The 26,255-nt window shown below is 32.5% G+C and overlaps 7 protein-coding genes across 7 annotated transcripts; 4 read left to right on the forward strand and 3 right to left on the reverse strand.

Annotated features, from left to right (window-relative positions):
• The first annotated feature begins 3,094 nt into the window (after window positions 1-3,094).
• On the forward strand, window positions 3,095-5,112 carry LOC109609291 (peptidyl-prolyl cis-trans isomerase sig-7). The gene is made up of 2 exons (XM_020025933.2): window positions 3,095-3,192; window positions 3,252-5,112. The coding sequence occupies exon 2, from the start codon at window positions 3,258-3,260 to the stop codon at window positions 5,031-5,033; it is 1,776 nt and encodes a 591-aa protein (XP_019881492.1). The 5' UTR covers window positions 3,095-3,192; window positions 3,252-3,257; the 3' UTR covers window positions 5,034-5,112.
• Window positions 5,113-5,155: 43 nt separating this feature from the next.
• Window positions 5,156-12,642, reverse strand: LOC109609290 (mediator of RNA polymerase II transcription subunit 1). The gene is made up of 15 exons (XM_020025932.2): window positions 12,514-12,642; window positions 12,311-12,450; window positions 12,121-12,254; window positions 11,514-11,817; window positions 11,187-11,458; window positions 10,901-11,132; window positions 10,637-10,817; window positions 10,258-10,570; window positions 8,871-9,465; window positions 8,538-8,813; window positions 8,160-8,484; window positions 7,770-8,096; window positions 6,488-7,618; window positions 6,364-6,434; window positions 5,156-6,199 (listed from the first exon to the last, which is right to left on the reverse strand). Exons 1-14 carry the CDS (start codon window positions 12,530-12,532, stop codon window positions 6,421-6,423), a joined length of 4,263 nt encoding a protein of 1,420 aa, XP_019881491.2. The 5' UTR covers window positions 12,533-12,642; the 3' UTR covers window positions 5,156-6,199; window positions 6,364-6,420.
• Window positions 12,643-12,873: 231 nt separating this feature from the next.
• On the forward strand, window positions 12,874-14,854 carry LOC109609292 (26S proteasome regulatory subunit 7). Its single transcript, XM_049961720.1, has 8 exons — window positions 12,874-13,029; window positions 13,085-13,122; window positions 13,250-13,346; window positions 13,402-13,618; window positions 13,672-13,840; window positions 13,903-14,155; window positions 14,211-14,523; window positions 14,584-14,854. Exons 1-8 carry the CDS (start codon window positions 12,957-12,959, stop codon window positions 14,726-14,728), a joined length of 1,305 nt encoding a protein of 434 aa, XP_049817677.1. The 5' UTR covers window positions 12,874-12,956; the 3' UTR covers window positions 14,729-14,854.
• A 77-nt stretch (window positions 14,855-14,931) lies between these two features.
• LOC109609293 (uncharacterized) lies at window positions 14,932-15,932 on the forward strand. Its single transcript, XM_020025935.2, has 2 exons — window positions 14,932-14,986; window positions 15,038-15,932. Exon 2 carries the CDS (start codon window positions 15,045-15,047, stop codon window positions 15,810-15,812), a length of 768 nt encoding a protein of 255 aa, XP_019881494.2. The 5' UTR covers window positions 14,932-14,986; window positions 15,038-15,044; the 3' UTR covers window positions 15,813-15,932.
• A 38-nt stretch (window positions 15,933-15,970) lies between these two features.
• Window positions 15,971-18,235, reverse strand: LOC109609294 (uncharacterized). Its single transcript, XM_049961716.1, has 9 exons — window positions 18,068-18,235; window positions 17,759-18,012; window positions 17,547-17,691; window positions 17,357-17,497; window positions 17,111-17,304; window positions 16,843-17,057; window positions 16,555-16,793; window positions 16,374-16,503; window positions 15,971-16,315 (listed from the first exon to the last, which is right to left on the reverse strand). The coding sequence occupies exons 1-9, from the start codon at window positions 18,084-18,086 to the stop codon at window positions 16,048-16,050; spliced, it is 1,605 nt and encodes a 534-aa protein (XP_049817673.1). The 5' UTR covers window positions 18,087-18,235; the 3' UTR covers window positions 15,971-16,047.
• Window positions 18,236-20,174: 1,939 nt separating this feature from the next.
• LOC126264314 (uncharacterized) lies at window positions 20,175-22,382 on the reverse strand. Its single transcript, XM_049961718.1, has 8 exons — window positions 22,095-22,382; window positions 21,902-22,040; window positions 21,702-21,845; window positions 21,433-21,644; window positions 21,178-21,380; window positions 20,881-21,113; window positions 20,653-20,773; window positions 20,175-20,602 (listed from the first exon to the last, which is right to left on the reverse strand). Exons 1-8 carry the CDS (start codon window positions 22,173-22,175, stop codon window positions 20,278-20,280), a joined length of 1,458 nt encoding a protein of 485 aa, XP_049817675.1. The 5' UTR covers window positions 22,176-22,382; the 3' UTR covers window positions 20,175-20,277.
• Window positions 22,383-23,668: 1,286 nt separating this feature from the next.
• Window positions 23,669-26,117, forward strand: LOC109609253 (uncharacterized). The gene is made up of 9 exons (XM_049961719.1): window positions 23,669-23,856; window positions 23,908-24,203; window positions 24,257-24,392; window positions 24,481-24,621; window positions 24,679-24,884; window positions 24,939-25,153; window positions 25,203-25,435; window positions 25,573-25,693; window positions 25,747-26,117. Exons 2-9 carry the CDS (start codon window positions 24,168-24,170, stop codon window positions 26,036-26,038), a joined length of 1,380 nt encoding a protein of 459 aa, XP_049817676.1. The 5' UTR covers window positions 23,669-23,856; window positions 23,908-24,167; the 3' UTR covers window positions 26,039-26,117.
• The last annotated feature ends 138 nt before the right edge of the window (window positions 26,118-26,255 follow it).

Here is a 26,255-nt window from a genome sequence, read left to right on the forward strand (position 1 = left end):
ACATCCAGTTGAAATTTTTTATTTTTAATATGACAGATCTTCTCGTATAAGAAGAATTTGTACATTCCAATTGAATTTTACTTAGCAACGCTTTTCAAAAATTTGTCGACATCTGAAATGCTTCTAACCATTGATGGCTACTCAGATAAGGCAAGTGAGGCAGTGTTATATGAAAATGATTTAAATGACATAATATTAATATTAAAAAAATACACTTTTGTGGTCTTATTTTTTAAAGTTCTTCAGATGCATTTTATGCCTCCCGAACATTACTGATTCTTCAGTTTCAAAAGCTACTTAATCGTGTTTGCTGAATTCAATTGTGTAAAAGTTTTTAATATTGCACTTCTTTTTTATTACGATATAGCGCGACTAATAATAACACGAAAGAATTTATTAACATAAGAATTGCCGTTGACGGACTAAATAAATGTGTATTATTTTGTATGATAAAATGTTTATTGTTAAAGAATTAAACCGTCCAATTTCTAATTTGAACACTTTAACAAATACAAACCGTTACTGCTTCTAACTGTAATGTAACGATATAAAGCCCATCAATTGAATTTTCTGGTAATATCGAAAAATTGTTATTTAAGAAGCAAAAGCTAATAAAAATACAATTACAGTAACAACAAAATTTAATTAGCCATTTGTTATCAGTTTACACAGTTTACGTGAATGTGAAATATTGAGACTTAGTAAACTTTTACATAGATTTACATGAATGTTTTGAATTAATTGAACTATTGATTTGAATGTAAACTTGGGATATTCTAACCATTTATTGAAAAATAGGAGATGGGAGATAAGGACGAAAAACCATCAAAAACTATATTAAATTTAACGTTATCTTTAGTGTCGGTTTAAGTAAAATGATAAATTGAAAACTGCCAATTTCCCATTATCTAGATGAATAGTCCAATTAAAATAAAATATATATGATCTTTTAGGATTCAGAGCAACCTTAATTACTAATATCTATGTGAAAATTTCTATATTTCAAAAATTGAAATTTATGAACCAGTGCCTTATAACAGTCGCTGGCATACCTTAAAATGTGTAAGTTCGTTTTGATTATCATTTACACAACGCAAATATACTATTTCGAACTTAAAAAATTCCTCCCGTAAATGTAAAATAGGTTCATATGATAGTGGAACATATTTGCTAAAGGTTTGTTTAAAAAATCATGCTGCACTCAATGCCCAATGGGTTTAAATATGAAAAGCTCATTCGGATCAACAGTAGTTTTCGAAACGTCGTGAAACTAAACATTTTTAAGACAATGTCAGTCCAAACAAGCACATCACAATATTTGTCTGGATTTAATAATGCTGACGGTAACATTACAATTTTTAATATGCAATCTCGGAACGATCCCTCTGCACCGTGAGTTATAAAACGCGTCACTTTTCAATTTATTTACCCTTAAATTTGTTTTTCGTCTAGTCGGGAACACCGCCGGCGTAAGATTGGCGTAGTAAACAGCTCCCCCGGTGAAAATCAAACTTAAATGTCATACAGCAGTTTTCCGTGCATGTGGCGGAATTGGTCCGTTTTGCGTTCCACGTCGACACCCACACATAATGGAATGTCTTAGTTTTATGTCAGTTTTTAAACGTTTACACATGTATTTTATGTGTTACAGTAATTTGTGCTTTGCAATAGCAACCCGAGACAGCTGATGTGACTCCCTTAGTAAAATTCGACGGCAACAACCCTGCCAAAGTTTTCCAAACTTAATTTGAAGGGATGAAGTCGAAACTAGACATATGCAAAGAATAGATCAAGACAGAATTTGTTGCAGACAGACACGATGGCGCGTTTCGCCACGAATTAACTTAGTTTTAGACACCCACCGTCGAAACTGTTTACGTCTTCCTGAAATATTGTACTTATTATACTGCAACCATTAGTCGCACCTCGCGACAATTTCTCCAATAAAAACAAAAGTTAAAATAGTATGTAGGCAAAAAACGTGCTGACAATATTCCATATAAAAATGGGCCCACATTTTCTGCGCTAAATTGAGGGGCGATTTCCATGAAATATTTATTTTGGCAATACCTCTGGGATGTCTACGTATGTGTAGATACAAGCCGAGAATACATATGTGAGACGAACTACATCCATGGCATTTTGCTTGTCCCCAACTTTCAATATGCCCCCAATTGGTATTTCTTATGTAAAATGTCAATATTAATAAAATCAATTTCATGACGTAAGAAATTTTAAATTTCGGTGTAAAACAATGTATGAGTGTTTGTATTTCCACAGATTTGATCATCACAGAACCCCACCATCCAATTACATCTTAATAAAAGCACAATCGATCCGTATCCCTTGCACAATTGTAACGTATCTAAATTATCGATAAAGAACTGAGTATGGGTCCGTCGGAATTCCCTTTACAATAAGCTAAATTCGGCCCTAATTCAATTTGTTGAGGAAGGTGACCAAGCGGGAGGACGACAATCCCGATCGCATCTGGAGTCCCGGAATACCCACGGGACCGCTATCTCTTTCGATTCTCGTTAACTTCGGTTTGTTGCGCTGAAAATTTTTCAAAACACTTGTCCGCACACATGCTCCGCATTTCCGATTCTATCACGGTTCCGATGCTGTTTCATTTATACGGGGAACTTTCCTTATAGCAACTGTAACAGATTTTACCATTTTATGTATAGAGAAAAATACTTCTAGAGTTAGATATACTAAAAATATTTAAAAATATTGCATAGTTTGATTGTTTTGTTTTATCAACAATAATATTTAGATATGTACTATTTTACAAAAAAATATAATAAATTAACTTATTTCAAATATTAATTAACTGCAAATAAATATTTAGAAAAAAGAGAATCTCTATTGGTCTAACAATCTAAGTAAAAAAATTATATCCAAGTGTTCTGTGTAATATAAACAATTAAATTTGATAAATTTTGCTTTACAGAAATATTCGTAAAATATAATACTTCTTGTCCATTTCCCACTTATATTTTAAAATAAGTGAACTTTTGGTCATCTACCGGAAAATAACGTATCTTAACAATTTGAAGATTTCTGTTTTATCTTTCGTTTCAACCGATTAGTCAGTGATAAAACAAAGATCTGTCACATAAACATAACCTGACTTTCTGAACCGCTTTTTCAATAATTAACGCTTACATGTATCTTAAATAAAAACAGGTAGAACCAAAATTTATTTAAATATTAACAATCTCAAACTAATTGCTTTCATTTTTCAGTTCAAAATGTCGGTGGTAATTGAAACTACAGCGGGCGATATAACCGTGGATTTGTTCCTTAAAGATCGCCCTAGAGCTTGCTTAAACTTCTTAAAGCTATGCAAAATCAAATACTACAACTACAATTTGTTCCACACGATCAGCCGGGGTTTTATAGCGCAAACCGGTGATCCTACAGGTTCAAGGAAAGGTGGTGAATCAATGTACGGAGTATTGGATGGACCATTGAAAAGGTATTTTGAATCAGAAAAGGAACCCAGAATTAAACACACAAAAATGGGATTAGTTTCATTTGTGGGCAACAATGAAGGTATGATTGGTTCCCAATTTTTCTTCACCCTCGGTGAGGACCTGAATTACTTGGATGGAAAACATTGTGTGTTTGGTGAGGTAGTAGAAGGTTTTGAGGTACTGGAACAAATCAATGAGGCAATTTGCGACACGGATGATCGTCCTTATCAAGACATACGAATAACCCATACAGTCATCCTGGATGATCCATTTCCAGATCCTAAACGCCTAAATGTGCCTGAAAGGTCCCCATCACCTTCAGCAGAAAGACTGCAAGGTGGTAGAATCGCTCCAGATGAAGAAATTGATGAGATGGAAGGAAAGTCGGCGCAAGAAATCGCCGAAATGCAAGCCGAAAGAGAAGCGAAAGCAAGAGCTACAATTTTAGAGATGGTTGGTGATTTGCCTGATGCTGAAATGGCACCACCAGAAAATGTTTTATTCGTATGTAAACTCAATCCAGTAACTACCGATGACGATTTAGAAATTATCTTCAGTAGATTTGGCAAGATCAACTCATGTGAAGTAATAAGAGACAGAAAATCTGGTGAGTCTCTTCAGTATGCCTTTGTGGAATTTGACGATAAAGCAGCATGTGAACAAGCCTATTTTAAAATGGACAATGTACTGATTGATGATAGAAGAATACATGTGGACTTTTCACAGAGTGTTTCTAAAGTGAAGTGGTTAGGAAAAGGCAGAGGTGTTGCACACTTTAATGACAAGGGTGAAAGGACTAAAGAAAATGGTAATGATGTGGGAAAAGGAAACTATAAAATAAAAAATGGGGGCAGAAGCTGGCAAGGTAATGAGCAGAAAAAACGTGAAGAAAATCGGCGTGGAAATGAATATAGAAACAGTAGCAAATCATATAGGAGATCTGTATCCCCTAGAAGAGATAGAGGTAAGTATAGTGAAAGAAGAAGGCATGATTCAAGGGATAATAGATCAAGAAGATATGATAATTACAGATCTAGATCACCCAGATATGAAGATGAAAGAAACAGAGACAGGTATGACTCAAGAACTGATAGATATAAATATAGAGATGAAAAATATAGCGGCAATAGAAATGATAAAGTGAGCAGGGATGACAGGAGAACAGAAAGGAAAAGATATAGTAATGATTCAGACAGAGGCAGACCCAGAAATAAGGATGTTAAGACAAATAAATCATTGAGAAGAGACAGATCACAGTCAAGTGATTGTGAGTCAGACAGAGAATCAAAAAAGAAGCGCAAAAAATCTAAAAAGAAGGTTGAAAGTTCCGACTCTTCCAGTGATTCTGACAGAAAAAAGTCTAAAAAAGGTAAAAAGAAACAGGATAGTTCAGATGAATCAGATAGTGAACCAAGAAAAAAGAAAAAATCAAAGAAGCATAAGAAGCTTAGTGATAGTGTCAGTAGTGATGAATCAGATGAGTCATCTAAAGAAAAAAAGAAAAGTCACAAGGACAAAGAGTATAAGAGAAATAAAAAAAGCGGGAGGTAGAATAAATCACAATTCTATTCCTAAATAATTTTGTGTAATTTTATATTACTCATATAAAATAAAACTTTATTCAAAAATTGGGAAGAATTTTATTTGTTCTAATTATATAAATAACAATCAAGTCTAATAAATTAAATATTTATTCAGGTATAATAGATAACATCATTAAATTAAGAAAATAAAAACTGAAACAAAATGTACTGTACAATGAAGACGAGACGAACATAAGATGAAAAGTACATTATTGCGTAAGTAAAAAATACTAATATATACACGTATTTTAAAAATATTATAAAATATTGCCTACACAATAATACTTTACAACTAATAAGTTTTCTAATTACATACATATATACAATTATTTAAAGAATTTTATATACAAAATACACTAGGATAAAGTTCCATTAAGTCCTAGCAGACTGCTATAGACAAGTGAATGAAATATTCGACGCCAACCTCTAGTTTATCTATCACAAGTGGTAGTTTACCTAATTGTATAAATTTATACAAAATAAAATAAAAAACAAGATAGATGAATTTGTAAGATTGACTGGAACTTCAAATAAAACATATTTCACAATTTATAAATAAGGTAGTAACAAACAAAATATACTAATTTGAATTATAAATAATTAGCACCAGAGACATGGTGTAATTCAAAAAGTAAAGACAGATATATTGTACTCAAATAAAGACAAATAACTCAACATTAGTAAATCAGTCTTTTAAGTCACTTATATAGCATACCACTGCAAATACTTCTCAAAATGTAAATTTCTAATTGGCTAAATTTGCCATGTTTCCATTGTTTTGGATTATAATGATGAAAACGTCAATATTTTGATTTTGGTTTGTCTTTAGTCTAGAATAATTATTATTATTATTATGGCATCAACTTCGGAAATATTTCATTACTACGTAAAAACATCCTACAAGTCGGTATTGGCAATTAAGTACACGGAAATTTTAACGTCAAAACTAGGAAGAACGTTCAGATACCGTGTCACGTAAGTACATGTAAATATGGAATGAAATGCGGCATTACATCAAATAAATACTTTTGTCCACAAGATGATGGCGGTTAAGTCTTCAAAGTCCTATTTAAGTAGTAAAAAAATAATTTCTCACGAAACTGGCAGTATTTGATAGTTAATATGGATCTTCGCCTGAAAAAATAAAGTTTCTAATAAAAAAGATTATAATAATGCTATATAATGAAACATTTAACTAACAAGTGATTAAAGTTAATATTTTACTAATAATTTCTAAACATTTTCTCAAAATAAATAAGCGTTAATAGAGATTATTAATATTGCCAAGTCATACTTACATAAGTAACTTGTAACATTTTCCACATAAAAGCTTCATATAGTGTAAGCAGACCTAGTCAATTTTGTGTTCCTTGAAAAAAAAAAATGTTTAACGTCAAATAAAGAAAAATTTACGAAATTTACCTTGAGAACTTGACAAACTCTGAGACAAATCCTTCTTTTTATCGTCCATATCTTCATTCTTCAAACCACTGGTACCAATATTCAAGTTTATATTTACATTGTTCCGCTTCTGTTCCAAAGAATTTTCAAAAGTTTTATTAGGGAAGGTAATAGGATTCGCATATTTAGGCAAAGAAGTGGTCTCGAAAATATTAGTGTCCACAGTACTTCTCCCGATATTATTAGGTGTATCTTTGTTCATGGATTTCTTATCTTCGGACGATCTTGCAGACAGTTTAGGTATTTGGAACTTCTTGAAGTCAAGTTGTTTAATTATACCCTCCATTGATGGATATGTATTCAGTTGCGTAATCTTCGGAATTCCTTCACTATCATCCTTTCCAGGAGTTGGACTGCCTTTGCCTCTCTCTTTCATTGTAAAAAATGATTTTTCCACACCGCTCTTAGAACTCTTTATCCTATCTTTGGAACGGTTGAAATCCGCGGAGTTCAACCCGGTTGAGGTTTTCGGGGAACCGGACTGTTTAGATATTGATTTAGATCCGGTATTTGGTAGTTTAGAACCCATCATAAGAGAATGATTTTTGGCGCTGTTACTGGAACTGGAACCTTTCAAACTGTTGTAAGCGGAGGAACTTGTACCGACCATGGCGGCGTTGGTCGCGCTCCCCGATATGCTATTGTTCTTCAGTATCTGTTCTTTGGACACAGACTTTTTTGACGCCGGTCCGCTATTAACTCCCGGTTTTAAGCCCGTGTGTATTTTTGGTGAACCCGTACCCGTGTTTGAGGATTTGTTCGTACTCGATGATTTGCTCTCCTTGCCACGCGTTTTGTTGATCGTAATCTTCATGCCATCTGAACTGGGTTTCACCATATATTCCGAGTTTTTTGGTTCGCCCACTTTTGTACACATTTTACTCGCGTCCACCAACGATTTGTTTGATGATTGACTTGTCCGTTCGCGGTTATCGCGGTTACTGCTAGATTTTGTTGTCAGGTCCGTGGCACTGTCGCAATGCTGCGCGTTTACCTTTAATTTATCAACTATGGCGGAAAGAGAACCTTTTCTGTTCCTGACCTGATTTGGATTGGACCTAGAATCTCCCCCACCGCTTGGCGATGACAAACCTGTAAATATATAATTAAATTAGTTATTGTGCATGGCTTGCCTCATTCATTGACTCATTTAATTCATTTCTCGTCAGACTGATGAAGTCAAAATTATTTTGTCCTTACCTGACATTTCTGTAAAATCTTTAATTACAATAAACGGACAAACCTTCTTGTGTAGTCTCCATTCCGACATTCAAATCCAACGGTTTAACCTTCACAGAAGATGACGATTTAGATTTTGAGTTGCTGGAACTGAACATGCTTGATGATGATGATGATGATGATGATGACTGTTTCTTGTCCTTATCTCTGGACGAGGAGGAATCTTTGGATGAACTCAGCGACGACTTGTTCTTAGAATCACCACTGCTGCCACCTTTTCCCGATGGTGAATTGGCGGCACTCTTCAATGTCGACATGCTAGGTTTGCCACCTGAACCGCCACCTGCAGCCGGATGTTTCGGTGATGTAACATGCTTGGGACTTGAAATGCCTATAAAAATAAAATAAAAATAATAATTTTTAACACGAGATCAGGAAGAAAACAGTAATATACCTGAAGACATGTGCTTAGGACTGCTAGCAATGTGCGCCGGGGAATGTTTCGGACTTTGATGTGTCGAAACGGACGATCCAGTCTTCAAGCTTGACTTCACCAAATTCGGACTGAGTTTCCCACTCAAAGAAGATATCGATGGCCGGTTGTGAGTCGGTGATGCACTAAACTTTCGCATCATGCTTCCGGGAGATGTGGGTGTGCCGGGGGCGGATATATGTGAAGGTGGGGACTCCGCGGGTTTAATGCTAACCGATACCGGTTTTAGGAGTGGATCCTGCTTCATAGGAACTTTATCCGGTGGTCCCATAGGACTTCCATCCCGCTGTAACAATATTTATTTAATAAATTATTATATATTTTAAAATTGTAACATACCTTTTTCTTCTTTTTCTTTTCCAGTCGGTTTTTATCGTCGGATTTACTCTTGCTACTCTTTTTGTCTTTGGACCTTTCTTCGGACGATTTGGACGATGTCGACGATGATATAGGCGTAATTGTGATAGAACTGGGTATCATGGAAGCGTGCGCCAAAGGTATTATCTCAATGCCGGGTCGGACGGACGTTTCAGGGACGACGCCGCCCGGACTAAACCCCGGCGAACCGGCAGTAACCGGGGTGATGCTCAACGTTGCCGATGTCATCACTGAACTCTGAAATACAAATTAATAAAGTCTATTTTGTTTCTACTGAATTAATTTAAAAGCTACCTTGTTGTCCAAGAGCGGCGGTTCGTCGTTTTTTAGAGCCTCGTTGACGGCACCGGCGGCTAGAATGTCCTCGACGTCGGCCAGTTCGTCAATGCCCTCGAATTCCGCGTCGCCGTCCTTGTCCTCGCTCTGCAGCAATTCGGCGGGATCGAGCGAGGACAGTTCAAAATCCGACGGCTGAAACCCCAACGCCGAGTTAGGGGTGTTCGTGTCGTTCTCCTGCGATAGTGGGGTACTGCGCGACGTTGAATCGCAACTAGACGACTCAATCAGGTCGTCCTCTCCCACCCTCCTCTTGCTGCTCTTCCACAGCTCGTCGGTCGCTTTGCGCTTCTGACGCTTCGACTTGTCCCCGAAGCTGCTTAACAGCTCCATGTTGGACAGTACCCCTTCAGAAGGTGGGAAATTTGAAAAATTTGCATTCGCCAACACTGATTCATTCAAAAACATGCCCTGATGGCCTTGCATCATCATATTGTGGCCCGTGTTCGTGGTCGGTTCCTCCTTCACTTTCGTGTTTAACCCCCCGTATTCCGTCAGTGTGTTACCTGGACCGCCCTTGTGACCTCCCGGGTCGCCGGAACCGAGGGGTAAACTAACCAATAAAAAGAAAATCAATTACCATATTCTGATTGTCTGTTATTTATTGTTAGGGTAGGGATTTTCCCCATTTCTGAAGTTCGTTCTTTCTGAAGTTATGTGCAAATTTAGAACTACCGTCGAACTTCGATAACTCTAATCATAACTTACCAGGAAAAATCAAATTATCAAGACATTGAGTTATCGAATTAAATGTACAATATATTTATTAAAGTGTCGGAAATACAAATGCTCGATATCAGAAACTACTAATCGTATAGGCATAAAAATATATAAATAAATGTAGTTATGGAAGAAACGTATATTTTTAAATCAGTTTTTCTTTGTAATTCACCAATTAAAGATATATTTAAGACATAATTGTTTGCCCTGAGAACATTTGCCATATTCTTTATCATAATAATGGAGGTAGAAACACACTGACAACATTCTATAACTTCAACGTTCTTGAAGTTGATAAACATGGTGTCAAGAGAAAGAATTTAGAGTAATAATAAGTTCTTATTATTGTTATTAATTAAAAATCACACGTAATTCTTACTCTTGACACTACAAACTTCACAGAATATATTGAAATGCGCTATTGATTTGAATTCAAATATTAGTGGAGAAAATATGGATATGTTTGGCTGTTACTAGAATTTTCAGATCAAAAATCTCATATTCTTTTATGATTACATTTGAAAATAAATAATAAGTTGCATATATTATTCAAAAAAAATTAAGAAGATATATTTTTTTTGAAGTTTTTACTACACACAAATCAGAATGTTAGTTATTATCTTACCTAAAATTTTCATGCCCGTTATACATATTCTCCCTTGCAGATTGAGACTCCCACAGTCGGATAACCGAACGCATTGTAACCGGCACAGAAAACGACCGATTTAGGATGCGGGTACCGAGATCACTGGCAGGATCGGGGGGAGCATTGGGGGGTGGCGGAGTTCCAGGTCCATGTACGCGACACGTCAACTGTCCAATGTCCGATAGATCCATCTCTACAGTCGCCATGCTTTCGTCAAGCGGATGCTCCAGCGAAATGGACACGTGGGTCGGGGAGAGAGCGGTTACTTCGAACATTGTCATGTTTTCGAAATCTGAAACCATAAATGAATGAAGAAACAGTAAAACAATTTTTTTAATATCAATTATAGATTATCTACCTTGTCGACTTTTAGGTCTAACACAACTACTGATAATGGTATTGAAGAGGGCTTGTTCTCTCAAAATCATTAGAATGTTAGCCACATGAGCAGGATGTGTAAACGGAATGCTTTGTACTAACACGCCTTCCATGGTCTTGTTGTCTGTCATAAAGTAACAATGAGTTTGGTCAGGCAATGTCTGTAATATAAATCAATTTTAAATGTATAGTATAAAAGTAACATAACATTTTCTATTATAAACAGTATCAAGATGCAACTTACAACAAAAAGTCCTCTGTTGTTGGCACATTCCATCTTTCCATCACTCACGTGTTTGACGATAAGATTGAGCATTGGTTGAGGCGTCTGATTGTCGACTTCCGACCACTGCTGAATCTGTTGGATCTTGCGCACTAAACCCAAACACATGGGCATTGGCTTATTCAATTTCAGCACGAAACAGGCTGGTATCACAGTACTGTTTTGATTGGTCAGTGGCGAATACGAAGGGGTCCTATTACATCAAGCATTAGTATTAAATAACGTTGGGTCTCCAGTGTTTTCTTACCCTTTTCCATTCATAGAACGATTAACGGTTATCAGGGTGCTCGTTTGGAGTTTGTGGGCAGCCGCTCCCTCCATACATACAGTTACATTGTAACCAAGCGACTTCCTGATAACATTTTCGATACTAATAGAATCTAAGTCACCTCGATCCACGTTCAATAAATCATAAGGTGACACAAAATAAGTCAGTTTCATTGGATGCCCGCCTTTGCGCTTCTCCAGTATGCCCACAGGTGATTTATGGATGAGATTAAACGGCTCCTTCATAAACCCCTACGAGATACAGCGATATTATTATGCAACAGATGAAAATATAATAGTCTCCTACTTGAAGCTGGGCTAAAGTATTCAGATCGGCTTCTAATGATTCCAGTGCAGTGAACGCCTTGCATTTGACTTTTTTCTCGGCATTCAACTGGTAAATCGAAACGAAACCTTCCAGCTGGGCTGTAAAATCGGCGAAATCTCCACTCGACAAACAATTCACGAGCTCAAGACAGCTCTGCTGCTCTGTTTTACCTTCATGATGGATCTTCACGTCCTTGACCACGCCGCTCGTGTCCAGCACGATCTCTAAGTAGAACATATCTGATGAAATGAATACACCCGTCGATTCCACAACGAATTTTAACCTTAAACAAGTCATACCCTTTTTGTCCAGTTTTAACACTTGAGAGAAGTAAAATATTATAACATATTGTAAAGGTCAATAATAAATATAAATCATATATTTAACAATATTTTGTAAACTTCATTAAATACACATTGAAATACATTCAATATAACATAAATATAATAATGTTCACTCATGCCATTCATATACATTATTATCATTTTATTAATAAATAGACACAATAAACAAATTCAGTAGAGATATTTGCACTTTATTAAAAACAATAAAACCACATAACAAATATAAATTGTTTGATACTAACCCCAACTGTCTGGTTAAACTTTCCAATCTTTCAATCATACTTTGAAATGATGTTACTTTAATTGAATGTTGAAGAGTGTCCAAACATTTTTGATGCTGGCTTTTATCTACACTATCTAATGCATATCTCTTATCCTAAAATTTATTTAAATTTTAAATGTATTTTAACATTAAATTTCATGTTAACCTACAAGCATAGCCATTCGAACATTCTTAGAAATCTCTGGTAGTCCTTTAAACTGTGTAGCTTTCGATCGTAACTTTTCCATTAATATTTCCAGTTGCCAATCTTTCGACTTATCCTTAACGGATGTCGAAATTGTTGAACTACCTAAAATTAAAGGCATTTTTATTCCTGCACCCGTCATAATCACTGCACACTAAAACAACTAACCGTTACTCATTCGATTCATTTTTGTGATTGATTTTTAACCACAACTAAATAAATAAAACCATTTTTGTATCTCAAACGAACTAAATATTGTAGTAAAATACATTAGCATCAAACAAAATTGACATCTTGCTCGTTTCGTCAATGAAGAACTAGTGCCAACATCGAAAAATAAAATGAACCTAAGTTATTATTACAATCCGTATATTTTACTATTAGTAAATTATTGAATCGTGGAAAATATTCTTACAATGAAATAAGTTTGTTTTTGTCTCTTTGTGAGTGAACATTAATATTATATTGTATAAATAAACTAAAAAAATTCTATGGGGTGTTACTTAGTGCGGTTGGTCAAACTGTTTGTAAAATTGCCGATCTGTCAAATTGTAAAATTGTGCTTGTAATCTTGAGTTGTTTTTGAATTGTTCTCATTAGAACTTATTAAAATGCCGGACCATTTGGGAGATGATATGAGAAAGGTGAAAGGGGATAAAGAGGAGCCCGAAAAAGAAATCAAATGTAAGATAAGGGTGTAATATTTCGTATATGTTTTGTTAAACTTGTGTCTTTATAGCTTTGGATGAAGGAGATATTGCTCTACTTAAAACTTATGTAAGTATTGTTTTAAACCCTATATAAATACATTTATATTTTTTATTAATGTCTTTGTCATTTCCAAAATTTAAATTTTATTATGTGGAGTAAATATAATATAAATCACATTTCTTTGTTATTTCAGGGACAAGGGCAATACACAAAAGCCATTAAATCAGTAGAAGATGATATCCAAACCATTATCAAAAGAGTTAATGAACTCACAGGCATCAAAGAGTCAGGTACATTTTTTAAGAACAAAATTAAGTAAATTGTATAACAAGTTTATTTTGTTAGATACTGGACTGGCACCACCTGCATTATGGGATTTAGCAGCTGATAAACAGACTTTGCAAAATGAACAACCTTTGCAAGTTGCTCGTTGTACTAAGATTATAAATGCTGATACTGATGATCCCAAATACATTATAAATGTCAAGCAGTTTGCCAAGTTCGTTGTGGACCTAGCTGATTCTGTTGCACCAACTGATATTGAAGAAGGCATGCGTGTTGGGTAAGTCTTTTTTTGTGATTGACAGATTAAGTATCATTTCTTGACATTTACAGAGTTGATCGAAATAAGTATCAGATTCACATACCATTGCCACCCAAGATTGATCCCACAGTTACAATGATGCAAGTAGAGGAGAAACCTGATGTGACTTATAGTGATGTTGGTGGATGCAAAGAACAAATTGAAAAGCTTAGAGAAGTGGTAGAAACTCCATTGCTTCATGTAAGTAAAACATAATTTTTTAATTAAAATTTATTTAACGCATATACTGGAAAATATTTTAGCCCGAAAAATTTGTAAAACTGGGCATTGAGCCGCCGAAAGGCGTACTGTTGTTCGGCCCACCCGGAACCGGTAAAACTTTGTGCGCAAGAGCAGTAGCGAACCGAACAGACGCGTGTTTCATCCGTGTGATCGGCTCCGAATTGGTCCAAAAGTACGTCGGCGAGGGAGCTCGTATGGTACGCGAACTGTTCGAGATGGCCCGCTCGAAAAAAGCTTGTCTCATTTTCTTCGACGAAATCGACGCCATCGGAGGTATTTCGTAAAACAAATCAACAAATGTATTTTCTGACGATAATCTATATTTTAGGCGCTCGTTTCGACGACGGAGCTGGTGGCGACAATGAAGTACAACGTACGATGTTGGAACTCATCAATCAACTGGACGGTTTCGATCCCCGTGGTAACATTAAAGTTTTGATGGCAACTAACAGGCCTGATACCCTTGATCCCGCTCTCATGAGGCCCGGTCGTCTTGACCGTAAAGTTGAATTCGGTCTGCCCGATTTGGAGGGGCGCACCCACATATTTAAAATTCACGCGAGGTCCATGTCTGTAGAGAGAGACATTCGATTTGAACTGTTGGCACGGTTGTGTCCTAACTCAACTGGAGCTGAAATCAGGTGTGTTTAGAGTGTTTAAATATTAAAACACAGTAATTAATTACAATTGAACATTTATAGGTCTGTTTGCACAGAAGCTGGTATGTTTGCAATTAGGGCCAGACGCAAGGTAGCAACGGAAAAGGATTTCCTCGAAGCAGTTAACAAAGTTATAAAATCGTACGCCAAGTTCTCGGCAACTCCTCGCTACATGACTTACAATTAATCAATGTATAAGTTCTTATTATTTAAATTTTATATACCATAGAAAATTGATTTTATTTACCTTTCACACACATCATTTAAAAAATATGCATTTGTAATTAAATAAATGGCATTTTTGTAACTTTTATTTTACCTGTTTTACAGAAACCTTCTAAATCAATTTATATATATCAAATTGACATTAATAGATGTCGCTTTTTGCAAATTTATAAAGCACCAATGAAAATCTAACCTAAAAAATAATACATATTTAAAATTAGTAAGTAATTTAAAATTTTTTTTAAATTGTCTAAATTGACTTTTTCTTCAGGCAAAACATGATTGATCTTTATTACATAAATAAAAACGTATTTGTTTTTGATGTAGAGAAATGGTATGAGTTGCGGAGTAAACACAGAATTATAGGAGAAATAATAGGAAACACGCATTTTGTTCCTGCCCTTCCAGTTAAACTATTACATGAAGAAGTATTATTTCTCCTGGAACAGGGAATAGCTGAATTGTATTTAGTTGAACCAGGTATATCTGAAGAAAGTGATTCTTTTTCAAATGAACTGTTAAAAAATCAAAAAATTGAATACAAAAAAATTCGTAGAAAGCAATTGGAGTTAATTATAGACAAAATTGTTCAAAAAAGAAGAAATTCTGGTGATATTAAACCAACACAAGACATTTTAGAGGAAGAACTAGATAAATCATGTATAATTAACCTAGATAATTTTATCTGGCCAATTTTTCTACAACATCCCTTCAAGAAGCCCAACTTGAAAACAGCCGATGTTGAAGAATACAAAAGGCATACAAACAAATTAAAATATTTGGTCTATAAGGATCTTTTATCAAAAAAATATTATGTAACACATGGACACAAATTTGGAGGAGATTTTTTGGTGTATAATGGAGATCCTGTTATATACCATGCTATATTTGTAGTCAGATGTGTGGAAAGAACTGAGAAAATGTCACCACAAGAAATAGTTGCTTTTGGCAGACTTGGCACTTCTGTTAGAAAAAGAGCTGTTGTTGCATCTGTGCTTGACAATGATGCGGTTTCTTACGTCACAATTAACTGGATTGATGCATAGTTTATAAAAGCTTTATATTTTACCTTAATAATAAAATATTTTAAAACAATTTTAGTTTTCTGTCACTTTATAAAACACTAAATAAATATATTCAGATGTCTTCACTATCTGAATATTTGATTTAAAAAAAAAAAAACAATACATTACATAATTTTATTTACAAAAATACATTATAGAATGCATTAAAGTTTTATTGTTTAAAGCGTGTTTGATTTAAATTATTTTCAGTATACATTCAAAAGTCGTCAATATTAAATGTAAATACTTTAGGAGCAATAAATCCACCAAATCCTTCCTCTCTTTTATGAAATATTCCAATTCCAGCCAGTGGCGTGGGATTTCTTGGTGCTACTGCTTGAGAATCTATGAAGGGTATAGTCGACTGTGCCACATCTTTATGTAAATCTGAATGTGTGAAAGTAATATACTCGTTTGATCCAGATAGCTTTGTTGAGTGAAACGATTTTGTCGGCAAATCCGAATTTTTTAAATTTATTCGCTTCCTATAAACAATAAATAATATTAATTTCCTTTAAAAAATATTAATTCTATAATATCTACTCAGCTCTCCGAGAATTATGTTGCCATTTCTGTATATTTCTTGTCAATAATCCAATACTGGCATTATAAGGTGTCATTCCAATTTCAAGCTTTAGTCGTCGTTTCATGTCATCTAATCGAAATCTGACTCCTATAAATTTAAAGACAGCTCAAGAAAATTGAGTTGCTTATCTAAGTAGACCTGTAACCACATATCCTTTATCCACATGCAAATCATCCAGATCTATTGATCTTCTATTATAATGAAGTTTAAAATAGTCCAGATCTTTTGATTTGTGCGAATCGGTGACTGAATAATCTTCAACAGGCTTCCATTCTAAGGAATTTATATTGATTCTGCCGTTCTTCAATAATTGTCCTTGCTGTATTTGAAGATGAATTATTCGGTTATGTTTAACAAATCGTACCCCAGTCACAACACTAAAATTTAATGATTGGATATGCAAATAAGTTTAGTTTGTATACCCACCGATTACTCATTATATCAGAATTAACCTCCCGAATGTTCCAATACCGATCCGAATCAGTATGATCCTCACAGTAACACATACAATATGTGCAATGCCCTAACCATGTCCACTTGCTTTTTACGTTTTTCCACTCATTTTCGCATTCGGTTTTGTTACCCAGAATAGTCCCATCTTTATATTCTATTACTTGATATTTTCTAACACTCTTTTCATTCTACAACAGTAACGCTTTTTTATTTATACTAATATATCTGGAGTAATATTTACAGAATTGCAAACATTCATGTCAGCATCAATAAACGTGCAATCGTGTAATGCCCCCTTGCAGTCATATTTGTTTTGGATTCTGTGTGAAACATACTTATAATCGGAACACGTTTTGAAACATGTATTATGATCCAGGTTCATTTCATATTCCAAAGATCCTTGTAACAGTTTTGTAATTTGCTCATAGTTTATCCCTGTAACAGGAAAGAAAGCTAAAAATATCATATCCTGTATCTTTGTTGATACCTTCTTTGTAGAAAGACGGATCGCAAGCACGATATTCCTTAGATTTCATTTTAGCAATTTCTGAAAATTTATGTTTTGATAACTCGAATCTTTTAAGCATTTCTCTTCTATACCTCCTCAATTCTACTAAAGAATCGTATTCTAAAATGAAAACAGTTGATACATTATCGTAATCAAATTTATTTCTTACCATTATATAGCTTCGCTTTCGAAAGTATTTTGTAAGAATAGTATATAGCAAAATATGCTTGACCTTCGGCATTATCCAAAATGTTTAATATATCAACAAACACTTGTTGCGGGGATGTTACATAAACGCATCTTAGTTCTTCATCCTTTGAAATAGTTTCCATTTGTATTTCAACAAATGTCGAATTTATACTGTAAATTATATATACTTACGGATTTTCTGGCAATAATTTTCAGAAAGTTTCTATTGTCGAATAAAACAGACGTCAGTTGTATTATATTTTCTGAAATACCACCGAAACCCTTAAGTCCCAATATTTCTTTTGCTAGGTCCAAAGTTGCAAAATCATAATTATTGGCATGCATTTTTATTTTCTCGTAATACTTATTGATTGTATAAAGTTGATTTTGCATTTCAATAAAAGCATTGTGTTCCCGCATGTATTGTATGCCAGGCAATATACTAACTAAGTATTTTTTAATAAAGTTTTAGTTAATTTTGAATGTAGCACATATACTTACATTTAATCATTTGCTCCATAGGAAAATCTACTATTTTTACATCTTTAAACTCCCCAATTGGTCCTTTTAAACCAAATGTTCTTACTGAATTTAATAAAAGTTGTGTGTTCCAAGATAAATCCCCATGCGTATGAGCTGTTATAAAAATTATGGAAATAACAATTTGACGCAACATCGTGATAGATTTTAAAGAAAGACTTTTAGGTGCGACTATAACTAGACTTTTGTTGACAAATATAAGATAAGATTGCTCTTGCAATCATATTTGGGATAACGTTTTTCGAAAGTAAACATACTATATTTGCAAATATTTATTTTGTTCAAAAATGTCAATATGAAGTTTTAAAATTGTATTTTAAATTAATGAATACCACTGTAAATACTCTATCGAGCACGAAATTACTTAAAATATCTTCAAAGTTTATATAAGCAATTGTATTCGAATCGTTTTTCATCTTAGCATGATTTCTCTTCATAATTGGTATTAAACAATAATCATATGTTTTAATGCAGATTGCACATAAAAAGGTAAGGGTAATATTTAACTACTTGTTGCATGTTTCTATTCCTTTACTTCAGATTAGAGTAGACTATTGGATAGACTCATGCTTGCGGTATAAATTGTACACAAGAGGGCTGTGGACAGCACGAAACCGCTAGAAACTAGCGTGTTAGTATCGCCAGCGTATGGAGAGACAGGTCTGCAGACTCGAAGAGTGAGAAATGTAAATGTTAATTTGTGAACCGTTCGAAGGAGACATAATTTATAACGAATTTCGTTTTTGTCTTCCGTTTGGTGGATGATCAATTATGGCAAGGGGGAAATTTCTTATGAAGCTTGTAAGAGTTAGTCTTCATCGAGAACGAAAGTGTTACTGCGCAAAGAGGAGAAGACGCCACTTTTATGCATGATGCATGGCTTCAATGCTCGCTTGGTAACCGCAATTTTTTTTCTTATTCTATAAAATGTTTCACAACTTTAATTGTGTCAATTTTTATTTACTAAATGAATAATGTTTTATTGCGGCATAGACTCGACCAATTTCTAAATATATGACATGCCTAAATTCTTCCAAGCTCCCTGAGTTGCTATGAAGAGTTCGTTAAAATTTGTATAATTTTTATGACGAATTTAGTCATCAACGTGATCTCACGTGCTCTTCAAGCTTCATGAATTGCTTTGAAGAGTTCATTTAAATTTGTATAATTTTTATGACGAATTTAGTCATCAACGTTTAATATATCCCTGTATATAAATCGGTCCATGTGTTCTTCTATAGAAGACCTACGTCACAAGCAGAAAAGCATTCTCATACTAACCACCACCTATTTCACACTGGGTATAATGGTGTAGTTTTGTCCCTGTAGCACATCTAACATAAGCTAAACCACTATTTAAAAATAAATTATCTCTAGAAACTACCCCGCCAGTGTTTTGTAATCCACTGGACGTGAGCAAATCAAAATCGGGCTTTCATAATCTTAATAGGAAGCAGGGTTTTCGTTACAGGTCTTTAGGCAAACAAAACTCCCACCTACTAACCTTCTCTCATTTCTTCCAAATGAGTTGACGATAAGGATATATTTTCTGACATTCGAATTATCCATTTATCGACTTTTTTTAGTTTTGCGAACTCGCTGAATATTTTTCGTAGTTACCATTTACCTTATGTCTCTAATTTTTATACAAGCTCGGAAACGATTGGTATATTTAGTTGTAAACTCTTAGTAATTTCTATTTGTTTCTCTCGGTCTTGGTAAAACTGAATTATAATTTTCCTTGGGCATGATACTGTTTGACTAGGACTATTATGATTATTAAATAATTGTAGTAAACAAAAGACCGCTGATAAATAATCGACTCACTTGACACGGATCACTGATATAACTACTATAAAGTGTAAAGTTACTATAATTTTATCCAACGAAGAATAAAAAATGTAGACATTTTATTAAAGAGTAAAATTAACTTGATTAGCTACATAGTGGATACAACAATAACAGAAAAAACAAACATTATAAGCACTGGCATCCAATTCAAGTATTACAACTCATACTTCTATTACAGATTAATAAGTTAAATATAATAATAGCCACTACTGCATATGTAAATATATAATAATGATTATTTTTACTTGAACTATTCTATATTAACTTTATAAATAAAGCGAACTTATTGTTATTATACATATATAATAAAATATAAAAACTCATTCATAATCATTCTTTGTATCTTTTAAAAATTGCTTCAATAGACTATTTGGATTGGTGTTTATCAACAGTGGTGCTATAAAGCCACCAAACCCCTTGTTTCCTTTGTGTATCAATCCAACACCTTGAAGAAGTCCAAAAGTTGAAGTAACTTCTTGTGTATCAATATATGGAATAGTCGTTTGGGCCACATCCTTTTCAATATCACTATGAGTAAACTTAACAAAGTTATTTCCTTTATCAGTTCTTTTTCGTAAATCTTTATTACTAATAATTAATCTGTCCTTGGTCGGGACGTCGGGTTTATCCAGAATAAGTTCATTCCTGAAATATTGAACTGTTCAAATAGATCATTACCATTTAAAGAATCTTACCCTACTTGTGCAGGTTCTGACCATATTTGCTTATTTTCCATTAATTGCCCATTACTTGCATTGTAAAATGTACCTCTAACATTCAGTTGTATCTGATTATGTACAAATTCAAATTTGATTCCTGCCACAAACAATAGATAATATTTATACATATTTTTATATTAATTAATACCATTATTGTATTACAATTAATAAAATATTGTTAAATAACCAATCAATAATACCTACCCGTAACTACATAGTTATCTTTCAATATTTTTGGTTTCAAATTTAAAGACCTTCTATTCGAATTTAATGTTATATAATGTATATTATTTTTAAAACTACGATTGGTTACATTTACGTCTTCAACAGGAACCCAATTTCTATTGGAAATCGCACCATATGTTCCCAATTCTCCTTCTTGAATTTGTATAAAAAATACACGATTTTTTTTAACCAGACGTACTCCAGTTACTACCCTAAAATTTAAATATTTTTTGTTATATCTACAATTTAAACAATCAACATACACAACAACTATACTTATTCGCTGTAACGTTGGCAAATACTGGAAGAAGGCTTATGTATCTATCAGAATATTTATCTGTACCATCGCAAATACAAAAGCAATAGTCACATTTAACTAAGAAATGTCTAAAGTATTGTGCTGAACATTGGCTATTAGGACATAATGAAGTTGATCCCATATTATTAATTGACTCATATCTTCTTAAAGAATTCTTATTCTAAAATAAGAACCAATAAAAATTGTTATTTTGATTTATGTTTACATATTACAGATGGACATATTTTTAAAGTATTAGAAATGAATTGACAGTTTAAGACTTTGCCATTACAACTTTTTTTATCACATTTTGTGCCTTTAAAATTTTTTACTTTTGTAACTGTAAAATCATCACAGTTTTTCCAACAAGAATTTTTATCACTTAATGATTCTTCATTTTGAATGAATCCCTGTAACAGTTTAGAAATGACATCATATGTTATGCCTAGAAAAAATTAAAATGAATTAAAATAATTGTATTCCAAAGTTATTGGAAACAAACCTAGTTTGTCTGATGCTGGTATTGTATCGTTCCATAATTCATAATGTGAATGAAATTGGATATTGTTTGAAAATTCATGTAAAATTTCTTTAAAAAATTTATTATTTTGTTTTCTTAGAAGATTAATTTCACTTTCAAATGTCCCTAAAATGAAATATGTATATAAACAAACAAATACGAACTACAATAGTACTTAATACCTTTCTCATGTAATCTTAAATAATAATACGAAAATTGCATTACAACAAATCCTTTCATTTGTGCCGCAAAACAGGCGTAGAATATATCGAAATAAACCTCTTCTGCCGGTAAACTAAATGTTCTGTACACATCATTTTTCTAAAATAAAGAAACAAATATATGTTATTCGAGAAAAAATAAATTTAAACTTACTGATTTCTTGTCAAAGAAGTTTACTTTGTTAGAAAGTAGCCCATTGTCTTTCGCTGTTATAAAACTATGAATATTTCTCATATAACGTTCGACTGAATTTGTATTGTGGCTTAGAGACTGTGTGCAAAAATCTATTATTGCTGATGATTCATATCTTCTTCGCTTAATATTCTTCAGTATATAATTGTACTGTTGATCTATGTATAGTATGTATCGTTTTAAATCATTGAATTTCAATTCATCCCTTATGGCAATGTCCAAATTCTCAATAATTTGAAAAATATTGTGTTTTTCTTTAAAACATATATATTTTAATATGTAGCAAAAAAACAACTACTTTTATTTACTTACCGGTTCTTAAGGCAGTATTAGCTAAGTATATTGTTGCATCTAGTGTCTTTAATTCATTAATAATTCTTTCTTCTGCTCGTTTTTTAAATACTGTACTGAGGTTGGGAAAGTCTAAATTGCTTTTAACTGTTTCGTTTAAAACCTTGTCAAATACTTCAATATTATTTTTTATAGTTGCTAAAACACTGAACCCTTCAATTAGAAAGGTTAAGTTTAAAAGTGTTATAAAAAGTAGTAACCACGTCAAATTCATTTCACAAATATTTATTGGGATTGACAATTGATTGATTCAAAAAGTAAAAATATAATATATAAGATAAGATGTATCTTATCTGTTTATTTAAAAATATATACAGGTTGTGTAATTTATAAAATAAATCTTGATATAATTTTTGCGTGTCTGATTATACAGATCAACATATTCTATATTTTATACAGTTATAATATTAATAATAATGTTCAGTCAATATGATCAATCAATCGATATGGTAAATATGGTAAAATTGTTACTGATAATACGATAAATAATACATATAGTAATAATATACAAGTTTATTACTTCAATAAATATAAATTATTTATTGTATTATGATGACAATCATTTTTTGAATTTTTATATTTTTTTATTATTGGCCTACGCGGAAGTGTGCATGTCAAATACTATTCGCAAATTACGTCAGTACATACTAAATACCTAATATAAATTACATATTTATATCATCTCATGCTTTAAACATGTTAGACACATATTTTTTGTTTCGCTAATAAATAGCAAATCACATAATATTTTTTTAATTACTACTCGTTTAATACACTTTAAAAGTCATAAAATTTACTTGTGTATTATAAAAATGAAAAATTAACTTACAAAACTAAAAAAAAATAGTAAATAAAATTATTCATATAAATATTTTCGCAATAATTTAATTTAATAATCTATCAACAACAACATTTGAAAGTAAGTCAAGTTAAAATTAAAATTATTATACACGATATGATAATGTAATTTTATAATTCATCATTCAAGTTTTATAATGATAACATATTTCGTTGAATGTTTTTTAATATCTATAAAGTTTAAAATAATGTACTACTAAATCTAATCTCACAAATTTTAGTATCAAGATTATCATTTATCTATTGCTTAAATACTTTATACATAGTAATCAGTGTAAATTTGTCAGTTGAAATAAAATGAAGACAAGTCCAATAATATTGTTAATTTGCGCCTTAAGTGTACAACTGTGTCAATCCAATCCGCTGCTTGCACTAAAAATTGCAAGACATTCATGGGAAGTCTTAAAGTTTGCTAGAAATTTTATCGAATCATCAAATAAAATTGATAAAATTTCAAATCAAATAGAAAATATAAATAAAGAATTTAAAAATTATATAAATGATGTACGTGAAAGTAAGTTGTCTTTATTTTTATATTACAAGATTTTATTCTTAAATGTTTCAGCATTAGACCAAATCGAACAGGCTCTACAAAATATCAGTACCCAAATACGCAAAGAGTTGAGATGGCACGAAATACGAGAACACATAACAGATATAAACAACGCGTACGAGGACCTTATCAAATATAAGAGTAATGTTAAATTTGAGGCATTTACTATTACTGATTTTGCGAAAAATGCAATTAGTTTTCAACCTACATCAATTAAATCTCGTCTTAATTTTCTTCATAGTTATTTAATAGATAAGAAGGGTACAGTGTTTATGTCAAATATTAAGGATTTGTGGAAAGCTCAGGAGGTAACAATAGTGTGCAAAATAAAATATTTTGACTTTTTTGTTTGTTATTTTAGAGTTGGGAATATGTACATCAATACAGACAGTCAGAACAATCATTTTATAATGATGTTATCACAATCATGGCATTTACTGAGACAAAAGCAGAGTTAATTTTGAGATTTTCTTATGACTATCTTCAAGTGAACGAAGGTGTTTATTTCTTAAGAAAACATTGTTTAATTAATTAATTTTTAGATATAAACCACCGGTTTAATAATAATAATAAATTATTTTTAAGCTACTAACTATGCTCGAGAAATTAACTACTTATATATGGAATCGAAGCAGAGATTTTGTGATTATAAAAAAATATATAAAGAAACACTGGCGAATAAAGACCGATTATATTGGTTTGACAACGGAATATACTATAAAGAAGGTTCTGTATAAAAATGAGCCGAATAATTTTAAATGTTTACTATGTATTTGATTTTAGGACAGACATACGAACAAATCACAAGACTGATTCAAGGTTTCGTTCAAAATCAAGAAACTTTAACTAGCGGTTTATGCATAAAGTCATGTAATGCGTTGCAGGTTTCAAAAACAAATATTAACCCAAGTAAATGCGAGAAAAGAAGTTGTAAGGGTAAAGTGATAGATTGTAAATTTCTTGATAGATCTTTTCATATTTGTCCTTCGGTGGGTTAAACTCTAAATACAATAAAGACTTGTTTTTAAAAATATAAATTTCAGCCACAACATTCTCTAAGGCGATATGACTTCATAGAATCTGAAAATAAGAATTTGGGAAATTTGCGGACATGTTCTCAAAATAAATGTTTCGTGGAATCATATAAAAAATGGTTTCTTAAGTGCGATTACTGCATATGCCTCTGTGACGAAGCGGACAAATTATCGGACAGATACTTTAGTTTACATAAAATTACTTCAGATATATCACAGAATAAGTGAGAAACAATAATAAATAAATAAAATTATTATAACATTATGTTACAGAATTGTTACTGGGATTAAGATTGTCAAAAAACACAAACTAATCCATTTGATGATAGAACAAGGAATTTTAACCAGCAATATTACTGTATTTAATAAAACATGGAAAGCTCTAGACGAGTTTAAAATTACAGATAGAAAGATCCATCCTCAAAAAGACTATCATACATTAACTTTTGATTCAAGGACAATAGATTTAGATCACTTACAAACTGATCCTGAATGTGTAGTTACAGGTAACTATTAAATCTCTATTTTCTATTTTGTTTTAGTGTTTTACATAGAGTTAATTAAATTTATACTATCATTTTCCGCATTTATATTTCACAACAATACGTCAGAAATCCGTACTAAACAAACATCAAATTGCTAGGAGTGGGATTTACCTTAATAGATGGTCATTTGAAACTACAAATGCGTCAAACCAAATTTAACATTATAACAGGCAAATTAAATAAGCATTTTTCTAAATGGAAAATTAATAAAATACAAAGGTATTTCATAAAGATATTTATATAATAAATCCTAATAACAATATTCCATTTAGTTCTGAGTTGAAGCTTGAGTCACCTGATATTCCAATAAAAGCGCCACGGAGACGAAATAAAATTAAAACTGATGTCTACATAAAATTCACCAATACAGATTTACAAAAAGATGTTGCACAAACTACAGTACCATTTTTAGATAGTCAACCGGTAACAACGTCATCACCAATACAAGGAGTCGGTTTGTATCACAAAGGTGTCGAAGAATTTGGAGGCTTTATTGCACCTTTAATCTATACATATGATTATTCACTATTAATAAAGGAGTTTGATGATACATGTCCAAATTAATAATTGTAATTTGGTTAGAATATTTAGTTTTTTTGAGAATTGTCGAAAAATAAAAGATATTGTAATAATAAACACATGTCTTTTTAGTTTGATTAAAACACTAAATTCACAATAATACGCTTTATTACAACAAACGTAGTTTAATCCTCGACATCTAAAGCTTGACTGCCCGGTTCTTTCTTAAAAACTGCCCCGATTATCAAATATAAACAAATCC

The sequence above is a fragment of the Aethina tumida genome, chromosome 1 (genome assembly GCF_024364675.1).
Source record: "Aethina tumida isolate Nest 87 chromosome 1, icAetTumi1.1, whole genome shotgun sequence".
Classification (NCBI taxonomy): domain Eukaryota; kingdom Metazoa; phylum Arthropoda; class Insecta; order Coleoptera; family Nitidulidae; genus Aethina; species Aethina tumida.

Bases quoted from the DNA above. Each gene is read 5' to 3' on its own strand.
- LOC109609291 (XM_020025933.2), top strand. From the start codon at position 3,258: ATGTCGGTGGTAATTGAAACTACAGCGGGCGATATAACCGTGGATTTG.
- LOC109609292 (XM_049961720.1), top strand. From the start codon at position 12,957: ATGCCGGACCATTTGGGAGATGATATGAGAAAGGTGAAAGGGGATAAA. The intron at 13,030-13,084 runs GTAAGATAAGGG...GTGTCTTTATAG, and splicing joins GCCCGAAAAAGAAATCAAAT to CTTTGGATGAAGGAGATATT. The intron at 13,123-13,249 runs GTAAGTATTGTT...TTGTTATTTCAG, and splicing joins TTGCTCTACTTAAAACTTAT to GGACAAGGGCAATACACAAA.
- LOC109609293 (XM_020025935.2), top strand. From the start codon at position 15,045: ATGATTGATCTTTATTACATAAATAAAAACGTATTTGTTTTTGATGTA.
- LOC109609290 (XM_020025932.2), bottom strand. The intron at 11,818-12,120 runs GTTAGTATCAAA...GACTTGTTTAAG, and splicing joins AGTTTAACCAGACAGTTGGG to GTTAAAATTCGTTGTGGAAT. The intron at 9,466-10,257 runs GTAAGATAATAA...TTTATTGGTTAG, and splicing joins AACGGGCATGAAAATTTTAG to TTTACCCCTCGGTTCCGGCG.
- LOC126264314 (XM_049961718.1), bottom strand. From the start codon at position 22,175: ATGAGAAATATTCATAGTTTTATAACAGCGAAAGACAATGGGCTACTT. The intron at 21,846-21,901 runs GTATTAAGTACT...ATTTCATTTTAG, and splicing joins TTTAAGATTACATGAGAAAG to GGACATTTGAAAGTGAAATT. The intron at 21,114-21,177 runs GTATAGTTGTTG...TTTAAATTTTAG, and splicing joins GCCAACGTTACAGCGAATAA to GGTAGTAACTGGAGTACGTC.
- LOC109609253 (XM_049961719.1), top strand. From the start codon at position 24,168: ATGTCAAATATTAAGGATTTGTGGAAAGCTCAGGAG. The intron at 25,154-25,202 runs GTGAGAAACAAT...ATTATGTTACAG, and splicing joins TCAGATATATCACAGAATAA to AATTGTTACTGGGATTAAGA. The intron at 25,694-25,746 runs GTATTTCATAAA...TATTCCATTTAG, and splicing joins AAAATTAATAAAATACAAAG to TTCTGAGTTGAAGCTTGAGT.
- LOC109609294 (XM_049961716.1), bottom strand. The intron at 17,498-17,546 runs GTAAGAAATAAA...TTTTCATTTTAG, and splicing joins GAAAGCGAAGCTATATAATG to AATACGATTCTTTAGTAGAA. The intron at 17,058-17,110 runs GTAAATATTACT...TTACTGTTGTAG, and splicing joins ACATGAATGTTTGCAATTCT to AATGAAAAGAGTGTTAGAAA.